The sequence below is a fragment of the Rhinichthys klamathensis genome, unplaced genomic scaffold (assembly GCF_029890125.1).
Source record: "Rhinichthys klamathensis goyatoka isolate OS25496 unplaced genomic scaffold, OSU_Roscu_1.1 h1tg000599l_1, whole genome shotgun sequence".
NCBI lineage: Eukaryota > Metazoa > Chordata > Actinopteri > Cypriniformes > Leuciscidae > Rhinichthys > Rhinichthys klamathensis.
Genome location: NW_026607054.1, coordinates 534,974 through 558,171, shown reverse-complemented (window position 1 = coordinate 558,171; position 23,198 = coordinate 534,974). Strand labels below are relative to the sequence as shown.

Below are 23,198 nucleotides of genomic sequence, written 5' to 3'. Positions count from 1 at the left end.
GCTAGCAGAGACTCCGCCCACACGCTCCTCTGATTGGTTGAGAGTTTGATTGATTGTTGCGAGTGCAGTGCTAGCAGAGACTCCGCCCACACGCTCCTCTGATTGGTTGAGAGTTTGATTGATTGTTGCGAGTGCAGTGTGCTAGCAGAGACTCCGCCCACATGCTCCTCTGATTGGTTGAGAGTTTGATTGATTGTTGCGAGTGCAGTGTGCTAGCAGAGACTCCGCCCACATGCTCCTCTGATTGGTTGAGAGTTTGATTGATTGTTGCGAGTGCAGTGTGCTAGCAGAGACTCCGCCCACACGCTCTTCTGATTGTGAATTGATTTGTCAGGTCTCGTAATCGTGTCATGTCTGGTGTAAACATACAAACTGCTTATCGCTGTAATCGTATCCATCGCATCCGGTTAGGACACGGGCTTAAAGACAGAATGTTCACTTCTGGGTTTTAACTCTAATTGTCTGATCCCTACGCCCTAAGAAGAGCTCACCAGGTTGACGAGCCGGCGCAGGCCGTCCTGCTTGTCGAAGAGGTCGAGCACGGCTCTGAAGGAGAAGCAGATGGAGAAGAACATGGTGGCGTGGCAGCAGCCGGAGGCGTGGGAGCACTCGAGCAGCCACAGCGTGTAGCTCACCACCTCCGCCAGCAGCGAGTGCGGCAGCATACACACCTGAGGGAGAAGAGCACACACACACCTGAGACACGAGCATACACACCTGAGGGAGAAGAGCACACACACACACCTGAGAGAGAAGAGCACACACACCTGAGACAGAAGAGCACACACACCTGAGACAGAAGAGCACACACACCTGAGACACACGAGCACACACACCTGAGACACACACCTGAGACACACGAGCACACACACCTGAGACAGAAGAGCACACACACACCTGAGACACGAGCATACACAACTGAGAGAAGAGCACACACACACACCTGAGACACGAGCATACACACCTGAGAGAAGAGCACACACACACACCTGAGACACGAGCATACACACCTGAGAGAGAAGAGCACACACACCTGTGAAAGAAGAGCACACACACACACCTGAGACACGAGCATACACAACTGAGAGAAGAGCACACACACACACCTGAGACACGAGCATACACACCTGAGAGAAGAGCACACACACACACCTGAGACACGAGCATACACACCTGAGAGAGAAGAGCACACACACACACCTGAGACATGAGCATACACACCTGAGACACACGAGCACACACACCTGTGAAAGAAGAGCACACACACACCTGAGACACGAGCATACACAACTGAGAGAAGAGCACACACACACACCTGAGACACGAGCATACACACCTGAGAGAAGAGCACACACACACACCTGAGACACGAGCATACACACCTGAGAGAGAAGAGCACACACACACACCTGAGACATGAGCATACACACCTGAGACAGAAGAGCACACACACCTGAGACAGAAGAGCACACACACCTGAGACAGAAGAGCACACACACCTGAGACAGAAGAGCACACACACCTGAGACAGAAGAGCACACACACCTGAGAGAGAAGAGCACACACACCTGAGACAGAAGAGCACACACACCTGAGACAGAAGAGCACACACACCTGAGACAGAAGAGCACACACACCTGAGACAGAAGAGCACACACACCTGAGAGAGAAGAGCACACACACCTGAGAGAGAAGAGCACACACACCTGAGAGAGAAGAGCACACACACCTGAGACAGAAGAGCACACACACCTGAGACAGAAGAGCACACACACCTGAGAGAGAAGAGCACACACACCTGAGACAGAAGAGCACACACACCTGAGACAGAAGAGCACACACACCTGAGAGAGAAGAGCACACACACACCTGAGACAGAAGAGCACACACACCTGAGAGAGAAGAGCACACACACACCTGAGACAGAAGAGCACACACACCTGAGAGAGAAGAGCACACACACCTGAGACAGAAGAGCACACACACCTGAGACAGAAGAGCACACACACCTGAGAGAGAAGAGCACACACACCTGAGAGAGAAGAGCACACACACCTGAGACAGAAGAGCACACACACCTGAGACAGAAGAGCACACACACCTGAGACAGAAGAGCACACACACCTGAGACAGAAGAGCACACACACCTGAGAGAGAAGAGCACACACACCTGAGAGAGAAGAGCACACACACCTGAGACAGAAGAGCACACACACCTGAGAGAGAAGAGCACACACACCTGAGACAGAAGAGCACACACACCTGAGACAGAAGAGCACACACACACCTGAGACACACGAGCACACACACCTGAGACAGAAGAGCACACACACCTGAGACAGAAGAGCACACACACCTGAGACAGAAGAGCACACACACCTGAGACAGAAGAGCACACACACCTGAGACAGAAGAGCACACACACCTGAGACAGAAGAGCACACACACCTGAGACAGAAGAGCACACACACCTGAGACAGAAGAGCACACACACCTGAGACAGAAGAGCACACACACCTGAGAAAGAAGAGCACACACACCTGAGACAGAAGAGCACACACACCTGAGACAGAAGAGCACACACACCTGAGAGAAAAGAGCACACACACCTGAGACAGAAGAGCACACACACCTGAGACAGAAGAGCACACACACCTGAGACAGAAGAGCACACACACCTGAGAGAGAAGAGCACACACACCTGAGACAGAAGAGCACACACACCTGAGAGAGAAGAGCACACACACCTGAGACAGAAGAGCACACACACCTGAGACAGAAGAGCACACACACCTGAGACAGAAGAGCACACACACCTGAGACAGAAGAGCACACACACCTGAGAGAGAAGAGCACACACACACCTGAGACAGAAGAGCACACACACCTGAGAGAGAAGAGCACACACACCTGAGAGAGAAGAGCACACACACCTGAGACAGAAGAGCACACACACCTGAGAGAGAAGAGCACACACACCTGAGACAGAAGAGCACACACACCTGAGACAGAAGAGCACACACACCTGAGACAGAAGAGCACACACACCTGAGACAGAAGAGCACACACACCTGAGACAGAAGAGCACACACACCTGAGAGAGAAGAGCACACACACCTGAGACAGAAGAGCACACACACCTGAGACAGAAGAGCACACACACCTGAGACAGAAGAGCACACACACCTGAGAGAGAAGAGCACACACACCTGAGACAGAAGAGCACACACACCTGAGACAGAAGAGCACACACACCTGAGACAGAAGAGCACACACACCTGAGACAGAAGAGCACACACACCTGAGACAGAAGAGCACACACACCTGAGACAGAAGAGCACACACACCTGAGACAGAAGAGCACACACACCTGAGACAGAAGAGCACACACACCTGAGAGAGAAGAGCACACACACCTGAGACAGAAGAGCACACACACCTGAGACAGAAGAGCACACACACCTGAGACAGAAGAGCACACACACCTGAGACAGAAGAGCACACACACCTGAGAGAGAAGAGCACACACACCTGAGACAGAAGAGCACACACACCTGAGACAGAAGAGCACACACACCTGAGACAGAAGAGCACACACACCTGAGACAGAAGAGCACACACACACCTGAGACAGAAGAGCACACACACACCTGAGACAGAAGAGCACACACACACCTGAGACAGAAGAGCACACACACCTGAGACAGAAGAGCACACACACCTGAGACAGAAGAGCACACACACCTGAGACAGAAGAGCACACACACCTGAGACAGAAGAGCACACACACCTGAGACAGAAGAGCACACACACCTGAGACAGAAGAGCACACACACCTGAGACAGAAGAGCACACACACCTGAGAGAGAAGAGCACACACACCTGAGACAGAAGAGCACACACACCTGAGACAGAAGAGCACACACACCTGAGACACGAGCACACACACCTGAGACAGAAGAGCACACACACCTGAGACACGAGCACACACACCTGAGACAGAAGAGCACACACACCTGAGACAGAAGAGCACACACACCTGAGACAGAAGAGCACACACACCTGAGACACGAGCACACACACCTGAGACAGAAGAGCACACACACCTGAGACAGAAGAGCACACACACCTGAGACAGAAGAGCACACACACCTGAGAGAGAAGAGCACACACACCTGAGACAGAAGAGCACACACACCTGAGACAGAAGAGCACACACACCTGAGACACGAGCACACACACCTGAGACAGAAGAGCACACACACCTGAGACACGAGCACACACACCTGAGACAGAAGAGCACACACACCTGAGACACGAGCACACACACCTGAGACAGAAGAGCACACACACCTGAGACAGAAGAGCACACACACCTGAGACAGAAGAGCACACACACCTGAGACACGAGCACACACACCTGAGACAGAAGAGCACACACACCTGAAACACGAGCACACACACCTGAGACAGAAGAGCACACACACACACCTGAGACACGAGCACACACACCTGAGACAGAAGAGCACACACACCTGAGACACGAGCACACACACCTGAGACAGAAGAGCACACACACCTGAGACACGAGCACACACACCTGAGACAGAAGAGCACACACACCTGAGACACGAGCACACACACTGCTATCACCTTTACTGCTAGTGATCCATTGCTGTTTTCATTATTCTGTCTGTCACACTGTCACATGTGCTTTATACATAACCGACTGTGTTTACGAGTGTACTTACCCAGACCGGAATTGACAATTTTGCGTTTCCCCCCATTAAAGCCATATAATCTGCGAAAAATAACTTTACTCGCGAGCTGTTTGTGAGGCAGCTTTACCGTATGTGTGCACGCAGAGGAACCATCTCTCAGAGCGCGAGTAGCCTGAATGTTTAAACTGATAAGACTTGAGACGTGAAAATGATAAACTTTAGTTATGATGCACTGATGGCCCGATTGTGTGTTTGCTTGTTGTGTTTCCACCTTTAGCGGTAATCAGTGTCACGCTTCCAGTCGTGATGGTGTTCAGGAACAGCACTCGGCGTGTGAGTGCGCTAAACTGTATCATGTGTTAAAAATATAAAACTCCACATTTTGAGAGCCTCAACAGCACAACCTTGATACCGTCAGTATAAACTATCGCTCGCAACTTACAATAAATCAGAATCATTCTCTCGTTTTAGTGATTCCATGGTTATTTTTAGTTATTGACGTGTTAATCATGATACTACACACGCGCTAATGTGGAGCCCTGCTCCAGCCTGATCGCGCCAGCATCTCACCCGCTCCATGGCGTCCTGGTTGTACGCGAGGTAGTAGAGGCACAGAGACACGCCGGTGGCAGCCATCGAGGGCCGGGGGATCTCCAGCAGCTTCGGCACTCCTCCGTGCGCAACGAACTCGGCAGCAAACTTCTTATGGAGGAGCAGAGATGCAAGATACTGGAAAACACAGAGGACAGAGAACGAGTCAACATCTGGCTGGTGAACACAGGCCTCAAAACTAAGACCTTGAGATCACAGGGTGTTCATGCTCGTGAGAGACATTGAGCTGAGGAGTGTGTGAGGAGTGTGTCTGGTACCTTCAGCGCTTCGAACGTGAGCTGGACGTCGTTGGTCTGCTTCAGGTCCATGTAGTGCATCAGCAGCTCTCGGGCGCCGAGCTGCATGAACACAGCCAACAGCTGCGCACACACACACACACACACACACGTGTTATCAGATGGCTTTTCACACAGCTTTAAAATGGGGGGCAAATATGCCTTTATTTTTGGCTGAAAACGGCTTTAAAAAAGGAAGTGTGTGTTGTGTTGGACGTCGATAAATGTTTTCGTGAAAGATGCACCACGTGTTTCCATCTGAAGTTGCGCATTTAACTATGCATAAAACAACAAAACGTTCTCGAGAACACAATCATCACTTCCTGGGAAATTGTCCCTCCATCATAAATGAGTTAACGACCTTGTAACCAATCAGATCAACGTGTGATCGTCAACGACTGGATCTCTGAGCTGAGTGAGTGGAGGCGGGGCTCATCTGCATATTCATAGAACCGCGCATACTAAATGAGGCGAGGGAGTCGAGTTACATTCAAGAAATTTGAAGGCATGAAGACATTTCTTCAAGGAAAAACTTTCAAATGAGTAATTTTGGTGATCAAGGATGAGTTAAGGGATAGAATTAGACTACTACACACACCTCTTGACAGCAAAAATTCAAATGCACGTTTTTTTTAATAAATTCGACGAATATTCGAAACTTTAATTTTTATTTGACAGCCCTAAGACACATGTGTGTCGGACCAAAAGACCCGTAGCAGAGGTTTTCGGTATGAACACGCGGCCCGTTACACCCCTAGCCTGATCGTAAGCTTGTTCAGGTGACAAAAACTTAAACAATAACTTAGTCTTTCTCGTTAAACGTCATTTAAATATTTTTATGAGCCCAAATACTCGAATACAATATTAGCTACCACGGAGCTAACTGGTAGATTAGACTCTTGCAGTATCCGGTCAGCAAAACAGCTAGCCTAGCCAAGTCTAACGCGCTCATAGTAGCGGCCAAAGCCGTTTCAAACAACTGGGGCCTCATTTATAAAACTGTGCGTAGAGTCCTTACTAAAAGTGTACGTGCGTCGTGCGTCCGAAAGCCAAAAATGTCGTACGCAAAAAAATATTCAGACTTATAAAACCGTGCGTACGCCAGAACCTGCGCAGAATTCACTTTATAAATCCCAGTCAGCGGAAGAGTGTGCGCACTCGCGTCTCCTCCCCGAAACAACCATATATGGAGATTATAACGCCTAGTTTTACTATGCATATCCTCATCTGCATATCATTTGCATATGATTATTCATCCACATGATAACATGTTTAACGGTACAAGACATTAGGAAAATATGAAATATGGATGTGCCGTCACATTACATTACTAAAAATCATTTAGTAGCCCATCCTTCCCTTGTTTTTTAAATAAATAAAATAAAATAGTGCAAAATGCATTTCAGAGAAAGTTTTTCTCAATCTTTTCCACTGGCCAAATAGTATTTTAATTGATTTATATTTTTAATGGAAACAGATAGACCTTGTTGTGCATTATTTGCATGAAACCATTTTCTCAGACAATCTGCTATCATGATAAGCAATTATCTCTGTAGTTAACACATTAAAACACAGACAGCATGCCAGAGGAAAAGTGTTCACATCCACAAAAAATATTTATTGAATATAAAAATGTTGTAACTTCTCAGTAATGATTTCCTGTTACTGGCCGTAATTCAGAACACAATTACAAGAGGATGGCTCTTGGGAATCGAAATTGGCTCATGAGCCAATCATCATCATAAGCCAATCATCTTCACGGTCTCTGAGAACACGCTCCCTCCGTAGAGCGTCATTAGCAAGGTCTTCTAACAGCGCTGGAGCATCCATTATGATGATATGTTATATACGCACATACCTTTTTATAGCCCATTCATTACAAAAAAATTGTATTTGCACCTGGTTAAGAATGCTGATAATGATAATTCAGGTTGATGCAATTTGATTTATTGGGTGATGTAATAGGATAATTTAGAAGTTTTTCATTTTAAATAGTTATTGCTATTTGGGCCAGTTGGTGTCGCCAAAACACATACTCTTCTAAAAGAGTGCGTACGCACGGTCAAGAGCATCCTTACGGTGTGCACTTATTTACGCCAAGTTTATTTTTTTAAATCCCGATATGTGTGTGGAAAAATGCGTACGCAACGTTTATACATCAGGCCCCTGGTGTTCATCCATATCCATCTTGCAATGTTTACCAATGACTTCGCCGTCGCAGCGCTGTCGTCATCTCGCCTCTGGCCCGCCTAGATCAGATAACCCGATGTGATTGGTGCAGCTCAGCTACAAGGCCATAGTTAATGAGCAATTAACTATTAACTTAATTACTCAATGCCACAGGGAGTCGCTGAGCAAACTCAAATTGTGCTCTCTTGTGAACTCTGTGTTTGCAGGCTAGCTCTGTCCCCATCAGTGCATGAGTGTGAGTGTGTGTGTGTGTGTTTAGGAGAGCTTGACTGATGGTGTGTGTGTGTGTGTGTGTGTGGCGTCACCTCCTGGTACTCCCCCAGCGGGGTGAGGTACTGCAGGATCAGCCGCTGCTCGATCCCCGGCGTGAGCGGGAACAGGTGATAGTTATTCCCGATGACCCACGGGCTCATCTCAGACCAGCTGCTGTTGGACAGCTCACTGAAGCTGCGCTCCGGCTCCGGCATGGAGAAGTTCAGCTTCTGCTTCACCTTCCCTCCGTTCTCCCTCTTCCTCCAGCTCCTCAAGCCCTCCAGCGGCGCCTCGCTCTCCTCCGGCGGCACAGCAGACGCCGGCTTCATCAGGCCTTTCATGCCCGTGTTGGAGCGGCCCAGGCTCCTCAGCGCACACACGGGCTCGGCGTCCGGGCTCTCCGGCAGAGCGCTGGGAACGCTGGGAGCGAACTCTCCGTCCACGGTCTCCTCGTCCAGCGGGAGCAGAGGAGCCAGACTCTTGCTCGGACGCTTGCCGTCTCTCCGGCTCTCCGACTCCTTATCCTGAAGCTCCCTCAGTCTCTGCAGCATGAGAGGAACCTGCACACAAACATGCGTTATTTTCAAAACGGACAGTTTTGCAGCGTATAATATACATACTTCAACTACGCACATCATTGTTTTAAATTGTTGAATCTGAGTAACGTCCCCTCCCTCTTGCAGCAGCTCTTCTCTCTGATGACGATATCGGGCAGTCTCGATTCTCTTGTACCATTTAAAGGTGCAGTGTGTAAGTTTTAGCGGCATCTAGTGGTGAGGTTGCGAATTGCATTCAATGTTCCTGATAATCTTCAATCTGAGTAACTGACATCTTTTTATGGCATCAAATTTGATTCGCAGGGACCCTTGTGTAACATACACACCGACATTCAAAAGTTTGGGATCTGTAAGATTTTTAATGTTTTTAATGTGAGACTTTTTAAAGTCTCTTCTGCTCACCAAGGCTGCATTTATGTGATTACAAATACAAAAAAAAAAACAGTAATATTGTGAAATCATATTACAATTTAAAATAACCATTTTCTCTTTGAATACATTTTAAACTGTAATTTATTCCTGTGATAAAGCTGTATTTCCAGCATCATTACTCCAGTCTTCAGTGTCACATGATCCTTCAGAAATCACTCTAATATGAGGATCTGATGCTCAAGAAACATTAAAGGGATACTCCACCCAAAAATAAAAATTTGTCATTTACTCACCCTCAAGTTGTTGTAAACCTGAATGAGTTTCTTTCTTCTGCTGAACACAAAGGAAGATATTTTGAAGAACGATTGGAACAAAAAAAACACTATGGAAGTCAATGGTGCCGAAGTTCCAATCGTTCTTCAAAATATCTTCCTTTGTGTTCAGCAGAAGAAAGAAACTCATTCAGGTTTGCAGCAACTTGAGGGTGAGTAAATGACAGAATCTTCATTTTTGGGTGGAGTATCCCTTTAAATAATATTATCAATGTTGAAAACAGTTGTGTATACTTTTTTTTCAGGATTCTTTGATGAATAGAAAGTTCAAAAGAACGGCATTTATCTCAAATAGAAAGCTTTTATAACAAACTATCATTCAAAAGTTTGGGGCCTGTAAGATTTTTTTTGGCGTGGGGAGGAAAAGAAATCAATACTTTATTCAGTTAGGATGCATTAAATTGATCAAAAGTTACAGTGAAGAAATTTATAATGTTACAAAAGATTATATTTCAAATAAATGAAATTCTCATCAAAGAATCCTGAAAAAAAAGTACACTGAAGATTGGAGTAATGATGCTGAGAATTCAGCTTTATCACAGGAATAAATTACACTTTACTGTATATTCACATAGAAATCAGCTGATTTACACTGTCAAACAATATTACTGTTTTTTTGTTGTTGTATTTTTAATCAAATAAATACACAGTTGTTTCTGTTTGTATTTGATGCAACCGCAATCACTCTCTTCTTGGACTGGGCAAATGTCTATTGTACATGTATTATGTATGACCTGATCTTTTGTTCTCTACTGTTACTGTGAAGCATCCTTGAGCTTGGGAAAATGAAACGTTATGTTATCCTGGCCTCACCAGCACAGAGTTCTCCTCGCGATAGTTGGCGGCGATGTCCTGGTTCTCCATGGCTCCGGCTAGCAGGCCTGTGGCGTAGATCCTGAGCGGCTGATCCGCCTCCTGGGCCCATTTAAACAAGCGCTCCACTATACCGTCCTGTCACACACACACACACACACACACACACTTACAATCCGCATGCAGACGTGAGGAAGCAGAAGCCGTAGGGCTGTTTACACCGGGCCACTTCATGCGTGTTCTGTGATTGGATGGCTATCCGATCGTGAAAAGACCAGGTGTAAATGCCCTCCGAAACGCATTCGAGACGGATTTAAATCCGATCGCTCAAACCACTTCAGGAGGAGGTCTGAGACGCATTCCAGACGAAACTGGACAAGTGTAAACGCATCTGGTTGCTGAAACCACATATGTAAATTTTACTCCTCCCAACAATGCTAAAACTAAACATGTGAGCGCGTGTTATAAGCTATATGTCATGTTATAGCCAGATGACACCACAGATGAGCATCTCTTCATCAAGCGCTAACTATCGCAAATCAAAGTGAGTCGCAGACGCTTAACATTCATAATCTTCATTAAAAGAAACGAAACGATCTTACAGTGCTGTTGCCGCTCTCTCCTATAGCGGTCTTTGATTTTGAATTAGCTGATGATCAATAAAATGCAGCTTATATCGGTTGCTTTCAGTGACGTGACCTCCATTAAAGGGTTAGTTCACCCATAAATGTAAACTCTGACTCTCCCTCATGTTGTTCAACCCCGTAAGACTGTCGTTCATCTTCGGGACACAAATGAAGATATTTGTGATTAAATCTGAGAGCTGGATCACTCTTCAGGGATTGAACTTGCCAGCCTCGGAAAGTTATTAAAGACATCGTTAAAATAGTCCGAGTGACTACAGTGGCTCAACCTTAAGATTATCAAGCGACGAGAATACTATTGGCTGACACTGGTCATGTGTGTGATGCTGGCCAATAGTGAGCCTGTGTGTGACGTACACCAGCGCTGCACTGTTACACTATGAGAACTCACTCAGGCCCACAGAGAAGAACATGAAGAGTTGAATAAAGTCGTTATTTTGGGGGTTTTTGCACACACGAAGTATTCTCGTCGCTTGATGAACTTAAGGTTGAGCCACTGTAGTCACTCGGACTATTTTAAAGGTTTTTTAACTAACTTTTCTCGGCCAGCAAGTTTCAATCCTTTAGAAGCCTCTGGAGGAGTGATCCAGCTCTCAGATTTAATCACAAATATCTTCATTTGTGTCCTAAAGATGAACGACAGTCTTACGGGGTTGAACAACATGAGGGAGAGCCATTACTGACAGTTTTAGGTGAACGAACCCTTTAAATCTGCAGATCGTGTGGGAAATGAAGATCGGATTTATATCCGTTCTGCGAAACACATTTGTGTGTGCAGGTGTAGATGTAACGGTGAATCAGACGGCTGTGAAGAGAGCGTGTAGAGCGGCCGTATGAGGCGGTACCTTCTCCTGGAAGACCACAGCGGTCTCGAGGCCCGGCATGATGTTCAGCAGGAGTCTGCAGGCGGCGGTGTTCAGGGACCCCTCTCGACTGCTCATCACGTACGAGTTCACCAGCTGGAGGCGCACAACACCCAACATCAGAACACACACACATTCAGTTTCATTACGTACGAGTTCACCAGCTGGAGGTGCACAACACCCAACATCAGAACACACACACATTCAGTTTCATTACGTACGAGTTCACCAGCTGGAGGCGCACAACACCCAACATCAGAACACACACACATTCAGTTTCATTACGTACGAGTTCACCAGCTGGAGGTGCACAACACCCAACATCAGAACACACACACATTCAGTTTCATTACGTACGAGTTCACCAGCTGGAGGCGCACAACACCCAACATCAGAACACACACACATTCAGTTTCATTACGTACGAGTTCACCAGCTGGAGGCGCACAACACCCAACATCAGAACACACACATTCAGTTTCATTACGTACGAGTTCACCAGCTGGAGGTGCACAACACCCAACATCAGAACACACACACATTCAGTTTCATCACGTACGAGTTCACCAGCTGGAGGAGCACAACACCCAACATCAGAACACACACACATTCAGTTTCATCACGTACGAGTTCACCAGCTGGAGGCGCACAACACCCAACATCAGAACACACACACATTCAGTTTCATCACGTACGAGTTCACCAGCTGGAGGAGCACAACACCCAACATCAGAACACACACACATTCAGTTTCATTACGTACGAGTTCACCAGCTGGAGGCGCACAACACCCAACATCAGAACACACACACATTCAGTTCTTTATTGCTGAGAACTTAAGCCGCGTTTCCACCGAAATCACCAGGAACTTTCTCCCCCAGACCTGTTGCTGTCTGCGTTTCCACCGCGGTCTACAGTGCCGTGAAGATTAGGCTAGTTAGTCCGGTGACGCAGGACCGCGCGCTACTTTACAGTTACTCTGAATTTAAGCTTAATAAAGCCTGAACCTCGGTGTCGGTCCGTCAGACGGATTTATTTAAATCTTTGTTGATTCGAATAGTAAACAACTGTTACTTCACGCACCGCAACAGACGGTGCTGCGTGGAGTCATCCAATCAAAATGCGGCATGAACTCAACCAATCAGCACGTTCAGCGCCTAAGTCCCGCCCCTGACAGCTCCTGAACTGAGATAGCAACACCTCTCGCCAGCAGGACCGTCCGAGGGGAATATTTCCCCGAACTGCATTAGACCCTGCGGTGTAAACACACAGAGCAACACCACAAAGTTCACCGTTCCTGGTGGAAACGCGGCTATACATGATCAATGCCTGGGGAAAATATAGTTAAAAGTGCAATTACAGGTTACAAAATCAGGACAATATCATAAAAAACGACACAGCGAGACAGTCTTAAGGGCTGTGGACGGATGTAAGGAGTGTCCAGCTAGCATTTAAGTTCCTTAAGTGTCACCGGCCCACCGGTGGGCCCAAATCCATTACATTTTTAAAACAGTAATATCCTATACTAAACCTAAACTAATCTTGACAAACTATGTATCATTTGAAAGCTTACAATCTCTAGTTTCCATATTTGGTGATTGATTTTCAAAATAAATTACAGAGGAGCCGTAATTTATCAATTTCCAACAAGAATATTTTCATACTCCTAAGGCGTGTTTAGACCTTTATTTTGAAATAGTGATGAACATGAAAAATCATGAAAGAAGGATAGAAACCTCAGTTTGTTTTCATGCCAAGAGTTCAAAAGATAGCATCCATTCAATTATTGTAGAAAAAAAGGTTTTTTTAATATAAAGAAAAAAATTATAGATTCACCATTTGTGGCAGGAAGCTATAACGCACATACTTGTTCTTTTTATGTGTTTCTTAGAGGTTGAATTCATATCAAAATCTGCCAAACTTCTCATATTACTTCTGAATAGGATGTCTACTTCATAAATTGTATGAAAATTGTGGAAATAATGGTTCATATCACTCAAAACACATATGGAAATGGAGGCGCCCTTATATGGGCAGTGATGGAGTCTGGTTGTCATCTAGTGAAAAAGTTTGGTACTGCGCTCAAACAAAATCTCACTGAAAGCTCATTTTTTAAGATATCAACCTAAAATGTGAAACACAACTTATTCAGATTTTTGGCTTTGATTTTTTTTTGTGCAGTTTTAGAGTCGCCCAGGTTTTGAAAATATATATTTTATATAAAATATGAATAATTACATTTTTTACATTGTACATTTTCATAAACTCAAACTTCGATAACTTTTTTTCTGTTTCACTTTCTCAATTTATTTCACTTCTACAAAAATCTGCCAAATGTCTTCTTTAAAACAAGACCAATCTTACGTCTATATCCCAAAGCATTCTTGAATTACAACCATTTAAGTTCGAAATGTGCATTTTCATGTATATTCAAAAAAAGCGGGGTGACACACTTAAAGGGTTAAGTTCCTTACAACAACAAAAATGAAAAAGTAGGGCTTAGCACCCTGAACTTTACATTTGTGTAAGAAAAAGTTAGCTAGAAGAATTAATAAGTTTATGAAAAAATATCTTTATCAAAGTTGTGCTGACCAAATAAAACATCTTTGTATAAGAAAGTAAAACTCTGATGAAAATGTGCGTAGAAAGATATGGAAATCCTTCCCAAACACACTTAAATGGTTAAAGCTCTCAAACAATAATTTAAAAATCTGGAAAAAAATAAGTGTATTTTGATTGAAACGTATTTTTTTTAGACACTTTTGCAGCACTTCTGGGTTAAAGCTGAGTAACAGGCTTATTTACAGGGGTTAAAGATGCATGACGTCATGACACATCCGTACAGCAGCACGGCATCACGACACTGAGAGCTGATCGAATATTCTTCATATCACGGTGGGAGTAAACATATCTGGACTGCAGATGAGTGACAGGATAAAGACTGTGATGTGCTTGACATTGAAGAGAGTTATTAAAATGCCCTCTTCTGTGGCTCATTGCCCTTCAACGGTCAAATACACACAGAATTGTCAAAATGCCAGTTTATTACAATATTATACAGGGCTCTAGAGTGCGACCAAAATTTGTAAGGGTGCGACTAAATTTTTTCCTAGGTCGCACCAGTGCACCTAATAACGTTCTCGCATGATCGCATCCGTTGCCTCTCCACAAACGAGTCTTTTGTTCTCCTTGCACGCATGGTTGGATCATATCGTGGTCTAAACCAATCAGAGATAGAGATTGGGTGGGTCTTTGCCTCTGATTGGCTGTGGTTCAGATATTCCTGTAGGACTAAAATGCTCTGTGCTGACTGTGTGATTGAAATAAATTGCGACGTGAGCACCAGAGAATCAGTTACAGCAATCAGCAGCATCAGCTTAATAAGCGCAAGAAAACAGACGACGAAGAAACTTTAAAACATGTAGGCTACTTGAACTAGGGCTAGGTGAAAAATATTGATTTCTCGATTTTAATCGATTCTCATTGATTTTTACGAACCGTTGGGCTATGCTGTTTTCAGTTGATGAATGAATGGAACATTGTAGCGAGCATCCCATCCAATAAATCCCAATAGTCTTTGTGCTTTGTTACTATTGATATGAAACAAAGTCTCAGATTTCAAATTAGGTCCATTTTCTTATGAAATTCAAAAACATAAATAGTGTGTTGTCGGCGCTGTGGCGTGAGATCGCTCTGGCTCAGCTCAGCTCAAGAGAAGCAGCAGCGCATGATCTTCTCTTCCGCCTTAATAATACCAGTTACAGCGCGAAATAAACATGAACGAGCGTCTGAAAGTGTGTTAAAAGATAGAGTACAACTTATCGAAATCCGTATCTTTCACATGGAATCGCTCAATCAGTGTTTCAACCGTGGAAAGACGTCAGTAAAACGCTTGTAAACAATGTCATGTAACGTCACATTTACCTCAGAAAAAACATATCCAGTGCCCATAAACTCGCTAGCTAGCTAGAAAAATTAACTCTAGGGAGGAGCATTTTGCCAAATATATGCACCATATTGCATATTCATTATAATTTTTAATGTTTTTCCATATTTAATGCATGTTGTTTGAAAAAATCTGGCAAGTTTTTATGCAGCCACCATTTAAATGTTTATATTTCATATAACTTTATTATTATAAAAATAAATAAAAGTGTAATTTAGGTGTTTGTGTACAAATCAGGTAATTTTTACCTTCAATATTATAGTAGGCTAATGAAGCATAGTGGGCTACAACTGACTCCCAGTTTACAGCATTAGTTAAGAGATTTGTTTTCCTTGAGAAAATGTGCCATGTACTGTACCTGATATCCAAAATAATCAATATTGAATCGAATTGTGAAATTTGTGTCAATACACTGCCCTAACTTGAACAATGTAAAAACAGCACTTTAAATGTTTTATTTTTTTTTAAAGATTTATATTTTTATATACAGTATAATTGTGCTTAAAAAAAAAAAAAAAATACACCTTATTATTCTTATTCTTGTTTAAAAGCATTTACATAATATATATGAATGTATATGGAGCGTGATAAAAATGTGACCTTGAAATTGTGGCGTTAAAGGCGACGCGAGACGAGGAAAAATTTTTGTGCACCTAAATAAAAAAGTTAGGCGCACCTGTGCAACCAAGGCAAAAAGTTAGTCTGGAGCCCTGTTATATTTAGTTATCAAACTAAATATATTCAATTTACTTGCAGATGTAAATCTGGACTTTCAAAACTATTTTTAAAAATATTCATTAGATATTCGTTATATCAGTTACATCTTTTCTCTGTTGTCTGCGTGCGTGCATATGTAAATTTTATGGAAAAAAAAATAAAATCATGAGTCCTGCCCACTGAAAGCTGCACATAAACTATATAGTATATAAACAATATAGTAAATCTCTATTGATTAACACTGTATATTGTCACCATCACTGTGCTCGATGAGCACTTGCACTATAGCTGTATTTCAGGGAAAAAGTATGCAATCAGTGACTATCATTTTTAAACTACATTTTATTGACAATATTAATTAAACAAATGTAAAATGTGTAATTTATTTGTGTATCAGTTCAATTCATGATGCAATTGTGCTTGTGATTATGCATCCAATCTCACCGCATTCATGAAGTCATCGTTCTTGAACAGGATTTTCAGGAGGTGTCCCAGCATGCACTCTGGATCTGCCCGTCCTTAGAGCAAAACAGGAAGTCAGTGTTACGGTTGTGGGTCTGGGAGACGCTGAGCACGCAGAGCTCCACATCAGACAAGAGGATCTTATGAAGCGGCGAGTAAAGGAGAACTTCACTTACAAGCATCCGGATTAACACGCCAATAACTAACTATAAATAACCATGGAATCACTACACCGACAGAATGATTCAGACTGCATTATATTTATTGTAAGTTGCGATCGATAGTGGATAATAATGTATTACTGTAACGATGTCGTGCGGTGGACTACAACAGGCCCATAAACAGTTCAAATCAAGTCACTTACATTTTAGACACAATATTGGCTGGTTTTGTTCTGTTTCGGAGATATAAAGCTTTATTCTAAATAATTGAATTTATTGATCAAATTTAGGAATTTAAAATGAAAGATGAAGAGTACATTTAATAAGATTGGGGGGGGGGGGGGGGGGGGCTTTAAAAGTGCAGATATTACAATATATGCAGATTTAATATATCAAAGCTGATTGAACACTGATGAGAATATTGCTTCAGAGTCAATTATATTTACACACACACACACACACACACTAGGGGTGTAACGATACACGTATTCGTATTGAACCGTTCGGTACGAGGCTTTCGGTTCGGTTTTCGGTACGCATTTTTGAACCGAACGGTTCGTTGGACCATTTTTCCTGCCGACCAAAATTTCGTTATTTCAAATGAAGGCGCGTCACGCGCGCTCATAATGTGCGTGACCACAACATTGCCCAACATCAAATGGCAAATGTAATGTAAGCGGAACGAAACCACTCGTTATTGTGTGGTTGAAGGACCGTTTATCAGTTTGGACAAATACAGCGCGAGCCGATCTTAATCATCAGCACTGTTACTACACAGCCAAATCCAGTAAAGAAAGCATTTGAATTCGCCACTGAAGTAATAACATCGCTGCAAGATCTAGTGAGAAACATTCGCATTTCTCCGTTATTAACGGATCAAACAGCGCTGACGTGGAAACCAGGAAGAAACATTGTGCCATGAATGAACTATCCAGTGTCCACAGATCAGCAGCATTCACCATGGGTTTACTGTAGTAACACTACTAACTGTAACCATGGAAGTTTGGCAGGAATAGTAGGCTATAATGCTTTCAAGTAACATCACGTCGGTTTTATTTTGACATTATGAATACAATTGCTGCCCTCAAATGTTAATCTGAACTAAAATAAACCTTTGTTTATAACTACTACAATATTACATTTAATTTTGTCCAAGGAGCTGTTTTGTTTTATAAGCTCCTAAGAAAAGTCAAGTATAGCTCCATCATTGCTCAAAGTTAAAAAATATCATACTTTATGATGTTAGTTTTAATAAAAATATAATTAAAAAGATTAAATCAAGGAAATTTCTCTGGCATTTCTTTCTTTTTGCTGTATCGGAAACGTACCGAATCGTACCGAACCGAACCGTGACACAAGTGTATCGTATCGAACCGAACCGTGAATTTTGTGAACCGTTACACCCCTAACACACACCCATCCACACACACACACACCTACACCTACACACACACCCAGACACCTACACACAGACCTACACCCACACACCCACCCACGCCCACCCACACACAAACCCACCCACATACAAACACACCTACACACACGCACACACATCCACACACCTCGGACGAGTGAATGGCAGAGTTACTTGTGCGACAAAGGGTTAATGTGAAGCCCTGCTGATATTAATGCTGATATTAATGCTGATATGCTGATATTAATGCTGATATTAATGCTGATATTAATGCTGATATTAATGCTGATATTAATGCTGATATGCTGATATTAATGCTAATATGCTGATATTAATGCTGATATTAATGCTGATATTAATGCTGATATTAATGCTGATATGCTGATATTAATGCTAATATGCTGATATGCTGATATTAATGCTAATATGCTGATATTAATGCTGATATTAATGCTGATATTAATGCTGATATGCTGATATTAATGCTAATATGCTGATATTAATGCTGATATTAATGCTGATATTAATGCTGATATTAATGCTGATATGCTGATATTAATGCTAATATGCTGATATTAATGCTGATATTAATGCTGATATTAATGCTGATATGCTGATATTAATGCTGATATTAATGCTGATATGCATGCTTTGCATGCTGATATTAATGCTGATATGCTGATATTAATGCTGATATTAATGCTGATATTAATGCTGATATGCTGATATTAATGCTAATATGCTGATATTAATGCTGATATTAATGCTGATATTAATGCTGATATGCTGATATTAATGCTGATATTAATGCTGATATGCTGATATTAATGCTGATATTAATGCTGATATGCATGCTTTGCATGCTGATATTAATGCTGATATGCTGATATTAATGCTGATATTAATGCTGATATTAATGCTGATATTAATGCTGATATTAATGCTGATATTAATGCTGATATGCATGCTATGCATGCTGATATTAATGCTGATATGAATGCTGATATTAATGCTGATATGCTGATATGAATGCTGATATTAATGCTGATATGCTGATATGAATGCTGATATGCTGATATTAATGCTGATATGAATGTGTGAGAGTGCACCTGGGTGGCGGTCGTCGAACGGGTCCGGATCCGCCTTGTGATACTCCTCCGTCTCCCGCTCCACCAGATCCGAGATCCTGCAGATCCGCACGAGCATCACCAATCACACACACATGACCACAGGCATTGAGGAACACACTCGCTTCTTCTCGATTAGTTATTCAACATTTACAAGCATATTTAACAGGTCTTCATAACATAGATAACTCGTTAAAATGCACATTAATTAGTTTACTTGACATTACCCAGAAGAAATTCATACTTCCCTGTGAACACGTCAGTCCTGGTTATACATTAATGTGTTGGGGAAGCTGCACACTACGAAACATGGCAAGTTACTCTAAAACAGTCATTAATTATTAGCTATGAATTATATCGTCAATGGTGTGATGTCTGTACTAATTACTCTAAAAGTATTACATTACATATCGGCAAATCCCTTCTAAACGCCACACCTCGGCCGGTTGAACATGGATAGAGATAGCCTCGGTAATTCTTTCAAATAAATAATATAAAACTGCATAAATTATTCTTGATCTGACCAAAGTCTTTACATTACAACATACATTTTAAGGTTAGACGTCACATTTTGATGTTAAATTTCATTGCATTTGTAATGTAACAAAATTAGTTTAAATACAATTGTGTTTCAAAACTGAAATGAAGTCTTACGGTTTGGAACGACGTGAACAAATGCAAATTAATTTATTTAAAAAAATGTTGGGGTGACCTCTAGCTTTAATTAGATATGTTTACTTTAATACATCTCTACTCTCGATGTCTCAGATGCGGTTCAGTGATCCACCGATATTGTGTTTTATTATAACCGATACTGATTATTGGCATGTTTATGTTCCATGATAAACGATACACAGAACCGATATTTATTTGTTTTATTTCTGTTTTTGACTATTATCACTTTTTTCAATACTGTAATTTCACTTTCAATTTCTAGCTTAGAACTCAGTTACATCTTTTAATTTATAACAGCAGTAGAGATATTAATAACAAAAGTCTAATATTTTCAAATGGAGAACAAATGACAATTTTTTTTTTAATAATAATAATTATTAACCCGTAATGCATCACACACGCGACATTGATCATGATGCATCACGGCTGCCGATATTAGCGTACCTTTTTGATAGATTTATAACCATGTGCGTATTGATTATCAAGGCGGATATGAAGCGCTAGTTCATTAGTTAACTGGCACTGAATTTTGGTGAATAAGATTTTGTTTTGATGCTCATATCTGTACATTAGCAGGAATAGCACAATATGGATGAGAAAGCACTATAATCAGCCTATGTGACAATAACATTTGTTTTGGTTAAAATCAACCAATAATCGTGATAATTAATCGTGATCTCAATATTGATCTTAATAACGGTGATGCTGATTTGTCCACGAGCGTGCAGCCCTACTGTAGTCTCCGTGTGTCTCACTTGGTCAGTATGTTGAGCAGTTCTCCGGATCCCGCTTGCTGTTCTCTCTCCCACTGCTCCAGGAGAGCACTGAGCTCCGCTTTAGAGTCCACCCCGCCTCCGTCACCAGACGCCATCAGCCCTGACACACACACACACACACACAGGATTGGTTACAAGGTCGTTTGTGACGTCAGAAACACCAGCGATTTCAAACCGTGTTTTTGAGACTGTCTTTGGTTCACTGCAGTTTTAAGCAGGAAATACTCAGCAATGCTGTCGACTTATGAACTTACACACGGTGTGTCTTAAAGCGTATTAAAAACACCACATAGACACATAAACAACATTAAACGCTGGATTTACACCACAGGGGGACTTTAATGGTCTATATATGGTGGGGATGCATTAACTAAACGTGCACCAACCAAATATTTGTCATAGCTTTTTAATATTTGATCATATTAAGCATTGCAAAATCCCTGCTCATGACGAGCCAATCAAACCTCCTCACTGGACTAAACTAAGCCCCGCCCCACACCTGTTCCCATTGGAGAAGCCGTTTCCCTCATACAGTCCAAACATTATCCAGACATCAGATATCATTTTTGATATGTTTTTACTAGTGTGTGCAGGACACTATAATTCATTTCTGTAAGTGAGGAGAGCAAAATAAAGTAAACTCTGACATATTATACCCAAATATTCTTCATACAGTGACTACCAGTGAAAATTTGGGACTAAACATTATTCCTCCACTTTGAGCTGATGATGTTCTGCTGAAGTGTGTTTTCTGTAACTGCTAATGCTCTTTTCACACACACACTGAACAACATGAAGCATTGCTTGGTCACTGGTTGAGCTAAACTGGTATTATCTAATTGTGTAGTTAAATTTAACAGCTGACAGATATTCAACATAATTCATGTGTGAGAGTCTAACAGAAGGACGGACAAAACCAGTCAAATATCCACTGATCTGAGAACTCTGAGTTCTGCTCATGTTTCTAAACTATAGCGAATAAACTGAGATAATGTGAGAAATGTTGAAGGAGTCTGAATAAATGTTGGTTTGACTGTAAATGAGTAAAACTTGAAACACAGAGGAGTAAATCACAGTGAGGTCATCAAGGCCAACAGCATCCTGAATGTAATAGAAGAACTGATAAGAATTATAATATTTAATCAAGAGTTTCTTAGTCAGGGTTTCCACTAATATCGCTGTGCCTGTGATAAAGCTGAACACATCAATAGATGAAAATATCAATACATGTAACGTTATTCATCACGTGTATGTGTGTGTGTGTGTGTCAGTTGAACTTGAGTCCAGCAGAAACACCTGCTATTATGAACTGAGCGCCTCTTACAGTAACGTTACATTACCAGCTCAAACACGCAGCTAGCGCTTATCCAGTGTATACATATATAAAGTATAGAAAGACATGGTGTTTACAGAGCGAGCACGCGTGTATCCCGCACACACTGATCTGACATGTGAACTGCACACAACACTGAGGTAAACAGTGTTTATAACGTGTTTCGGCGCGCGAGCACTCACCTTCAGCGCGCGCGCACACACCGCCTCAGACTCGCGAACGGCTCGCAATCGCCTCACGAACACAAGACACGCGTCACGGACTGTTATAAACACATGAATAGTGTCGCTTAAGAGCTCATGTCACTCGTGTCTGCCTTTAGCAATGTGCTGCAACTTTATGATGGCGATCTCTAAACGCGTCATCACCCGGCGACCACAGGGAGACGTCGATGACGTCAGACGCACGCTGTTTGCCACCAGGGAAGCGAGTTTGGACTTTACTATTTGTTGTCTATATTTGTTCAGTTTTTTTATACTATGTGTTGGACAATTGTCATGTTTATTATTTGTAATGTGATTGGCATTTAATTAAAAAAAAAAGAAAAAAAGAAAGAAGAGCGTTTGGACTGTATTGTGTTACAGTTATGACAATAATCATAATGATAATTGTTGTTAATGTTGTAATAAAAAAAGAAGAGAGTTTTGACTCTCTTGATAAAGAATAAAAAAAAATAAATAATAATAAAACGTGAAGTAATTCCTACATAATATAGTTTCCACTTTTACTGGAACAATTTGTGACGATATTCACTGTAAAAGTGCATGACAAATACAGCGTTTTAAGATACTGAGTAATATCTATTTAACTAGCTCCCAAATCGCTCCTTTTGTTTATGTTTTCAATTTATACGTATTCTGTAAGCCTGAGGAAGACACTGACTGCTCCATTTATTTTTTTAATGTAATAAGATACAATCTTTAAGTTTTTATGCAGCATATCGCTGTATATAAAAT

General features: G+C 42.2%; 1 protein-coding gene across 5 annotated transcripts in view; it reads right to left on the bottom strand.

Moving 5' to 3' along the window:
- Positions 1-22,604, bottom strand: part of LOC130075705 (DDB1- and CUL4-associated factor 1) — a 48,354-nt gene extending 25,750 nt beyond the window's left edge. For 3 of the 5 annotated variants that reach the window (XM_056240458.1, XM_056240457.1, XM_056240460.1), the window contains exons 1-10: positions 22,425-22,603; positions 20,889-21,009; positions 19,441-19,517; positions 16,739-16,812; positions 11,614-11,727; positions 10,125-10,262; positions 8,104-8,610; positions 5,591-5,692; positions 5,292-5,450; positions 492-671 (exon numbers count right to left, since the gene is read on the bottom strand). In XM_056240458.1, the coding sequence (XP_056096433.1) occupies positions 492-671; positions 5,292-5,450; positions 5,591-5,692; positions 8,104-8,610; positions 10,125-10,262; positions 11,614-11,727; positions 16,739-16,812; positions 19,441-19,517; positions 20,889-21,004 (1,467 nt within the window). In that variant the 5' untranslated portion in view covers positions 21,005-21,009; positions 22,425-22,603. Of the gene's footprint in view, positions 1-491; positions 672-5,291; positions 5,451-5,590; positions 5,693-8,103; positions 8,611-10,124; positions 10,263-11,613; positions 11,728-16,738; positions 16,813-19,440; positions 19,518-20,888; positions 21,010-22,424 lie in introns of all 5 variants that reach the window. The other 2 variants (XM_056240461.1, XM_056240459.1) reach the window with 2 other exon arrangements.
- Between the last annotated feature and the right edge of the window lie 594 nt (positions 22,605-23,198).